At 27.8% G+C, this 3210-nt stretch overlaps 1 protein-coding gene across 1 annotated transcript; it reads right to left on the bottom strand.

Moving 5' to 3' along the window:
- Positions 1 to 1716: 1716 nt before the first annotated feature.
- LOC103307769 lies at positions 1717 to 3002 on the bottom strand. Its single transcript, XM_008180046.1, has 3 exons — positions 2837 to 3002; positions 2027 to 2548; positions 1717 to 1961 (listed from the first exon to the last, which is right to left on the bottom strand). Exons 1-3 carry the CDS (start codon positions 3000 to 3002, stop codon positions 1717 to 1719), a joined length of 933 nt encoding a protein of 310 aa, XP_008178268.1.
- Between the last annotated feature and the right edge of the window lie 208 nt (positions 3003 to 3210).

The raw sequence follows: 3210 nt of genomic DNA, 5'->3' as shown, positions 1-3210 counted from the left end.
ACAAATCTAATCGCAGACGACGTTATTCTAGTGTTTCGAAGTTAAGAACCGTTAGTAATGGAGCGTACGAAGAATGGGGTTGTCTTACTATAGAATATTCCAATGAGAGGAAACGTAAGAACTTTTGTTGAATTTTTTCAAAGATATGCTTATGACCCGATTGATATGGAATCAGTGGCGCCGATCTATATTTCATGTTATGGGGAAAAAATACTAGTGTTAGACCCACCTACCACCTACGACCTACTAAAATATAAATAGTTAGTTACGCTCAAATAGTACTTTATTTATTTCTAATTATATACAAACTATATTTTTTTAAACGTAATTAATACATACTAGTACTGCTTTATCAACAATACACAAGCATCAGAAAAATGAACGATAACATTATATTATAATAATTAGTTTCTTAAACTATAAAAATAATATGTTATACTTATAAGCATATAAAATTTTCTTGTCAAAATCAATGATTTTACATTTTAAATAATAACTAAAAAATTAGAGAATATCTACCTATCTGAATAAATTCAACTTGAATAAACTTTCGAAATAAAAATATAATTTACAAACATAAATGTATACTTAATATACTAAAATAGATCAATAAATAAAAATTAACAATAGTAATAATAATATAATATGTATTAGGTTTACTAAATATTATATCATATAAATTCTAAATTAACAAATTAATTAATTGATTACTGTTATTTGCGAATGTATTTATTACATTTTCTTTGTCTATTGGTATATCTTGTTCACATGCTATGCGCATCAATCCTTCTAATCTTGGCTCTGCCATTGTCGAACGTAATCTTGTTTTAATTAGTTTTAATTTTGAAAAACTTCGTTCTGTAGAAGCACTTGAAACTGGCAATGTGACTCCAATTTTAATTAACATATAAATATTTGGTAATACATCTTTTATACTTGAATCAGTAAACAACTGAAACATATATAATAGTGAGCTAATATTCATGGAGTTTCTAGGTAATATTATAGATTCTTCTTCATCTCCAGAATTAGATTCAACATCATTATTGTCGCCATCATCAGATATTAGATAAGTCTTATGAAGGTTTTCAGGTAAATGATAAGTTTTTTCTAAATCAGAAAAACAGAAAAAGCCACATGAATTCAGTTTTTAACAATTCAGCTTTTAAAAAGATTGGATAAGTTAAAGATATACTTTCAAATGCATCATTTGGCATTTTATGATTATCAGTTTTTATTTCTAAAATTCTTGTTTTTGTTATAAGTGATAAATCTTTAAAAACTGATAATGATGATTCACTAAATTTCTTGTCAATCTCATTATAATATCAATTACAATATAAAATGTGTGATACTTAAAATTATTAAGAGGATCCGTTGTTGGCTCATCCGATGTTTGTTCACCCGGCATACGTTTTCTCTTCCTATGAGTTTTTGGGATAAAGGAGTAAAAGTGAAATTTTCTTCACTGTGAACCTCAATAAATTTGTTTACCTCAAAAATAATTGAATCAAATTCATCTCGCTGTTTCAACAACTGATTTTTCTTAGATATAATCATTTCTGACGCTATGATAAGATCTGTATCTATAGCTTGAAGTATTTTACTTAATGGATCTAATAAACCAAATATTCTTTTAAATACAAAACAAGTGTACAAAAATCGTTCAGTCTGAAAATATTCAATAAATGTTGATGCGTCAGATGAAGATTCAGATTAATGAAGATCTTCAAGTGTATCAATTAAAGCTTCCCATGTGTTTAAAATTGTTTTTAATGCTGTAGAGTATCTACTCCATCGTGTAGTAGTAACACGCTTCAAACTACGAACTGGCCATGTAGGATTACGTTCTATTTGATTTTGTTCAAAAACAAATACACGATTTTTGCTACAACATATAAAATCATATACTTTGGCCAAAATCCCAAATAAATCAACAGCTTCAAGACAGCTTTTAACACCTTGTTCAACAATTAAATTTAAACGATGTGCCCAACACCAGATATAATAGCTTGATTATTTTCACTTTTAATTTTTGCTTGTAGACCGTTGTATTCGCCTCGCATATTAGCTGCGCCGTCATAGGATTGACCTATCAAATTATTTTTCCAATCAATATTGGTTTTCTCAAAAATATTAAGAAAAATACTATAAAGGGTCTGACTATTAGTGGATGAAGTAGTACAGATCATAAGTAAACGTTCAACAATTTTACCTTTGCTTTCATCGGTATATCGAATTACAAAAGATACTTGTTCATGCCTTGATATATCGAATGTTGTATCTATTGATATGCTAAATAATCTAGCAGTATTCGCTTCTTGTACAATTGATTTTAAAATTGAATTTGAGATTGAATCAATAAGTTGGTTCTGTCGTTGCCAAGTAATAAAAGATGTCATATTTTTTCCTTTTTCTTTTAATTGGGTTATATATGAGGACAAAACTGGCGAATACTCGGCTAGCAAAATAACGAGATCTTTGAAGTTTCCTCTAACAGTATCAGACCATTTTTCGTTGTGTCCTCTAAATGCTAATCCATGTTTTTCTAAAAATAATGTTATGTCCACGAGTTGTTTTACAATAATCCTATTGGTTTGAACTTCAATTTTTTTCTCTTTCAATGCTGGTAACAACGGGGAACACTTCCTGAATTGTTGCATCAATTGAAGCGGAAATTGTATTACTGAAGTTTCGTGTGAAGCTAACATAAAGACTCCATCTTTTCAGCGAGAAACACCATAATTAGTCCATGCTTTTTTAGGATATTTCCCAAATAATATACAATATAAGCAATATATTTTGTCTTTTGATATAGAATATGACAACCATTTACGAGTTCCTACAGATCCATCGGGTAATGTTTTGGTATACCATTTGGCATGAAAACTAAGGTTATTGGTTTTTGGAAATTTATGGAAAGGCATCTCTTGAGCACTTGGTTGGCAAGGTCCTAATTTTAAAATATACTGTTTTTGTTCAAATGTAAATTTCTTGTTCATATCAGAAAATCTTACAGGATCATTTTCATTTAAATTTTCATCCAAGCCTTTAAAAAATGTAGTATCTATATATATTTATAAATAGTTAAATAGTCATAAATTAGTTTATAACAATGTGTAGAAAAATTTACAAATAAAAATACTACTTATATACATAATATATTATATAATATTATATATTATTATAATTTATAAATATTTAAGTATT

Source organism: Acyrthosiphon pisum, chromosome X (genome assembly GCF_005508785.2).
Source record: "Acyrthosiphon pisum isolate AL4f chromosome X, pea_aphid_22Mar2018_4r6ur, whole genome shotgun sequence".
In the NCBI taxonomy this organism is placed as follows: Eukaryota; Metazoa; Arthropoda; class Insecta; order Hemiptera; family Aphididae; genus Acyrthosiphon; species Acyrthosiphon pisum.
The sequence above is the reverse complement of the archived record's forward strand: the minus strand, read 5'-3'. Positions and strand labels throughout refer to the sequence as shown.

Coding starts and splice junctions, on each gene's coding strand:
- LOC103307769 (XM_008180046.1), bottom strand. CDS start 3,002: ATGAACAAGAAATTTACATTTGAACAAAAACAGTATATTTTAAAATTA. Junction 2,549..2,836: donor CGATGGATCTGTAGGAACTC/GTAAATGGTTGT, acceptor CATTATTTTTAG/AAAAACATGGATTAGCATTT. Junction 1,962..2,026: donor TCTACAAGCAAAAATTAAAA/GTGAAAATAATC, acceptor TTGTTGAACAAG/GTGTTAAAAGCTGTCTTGAA.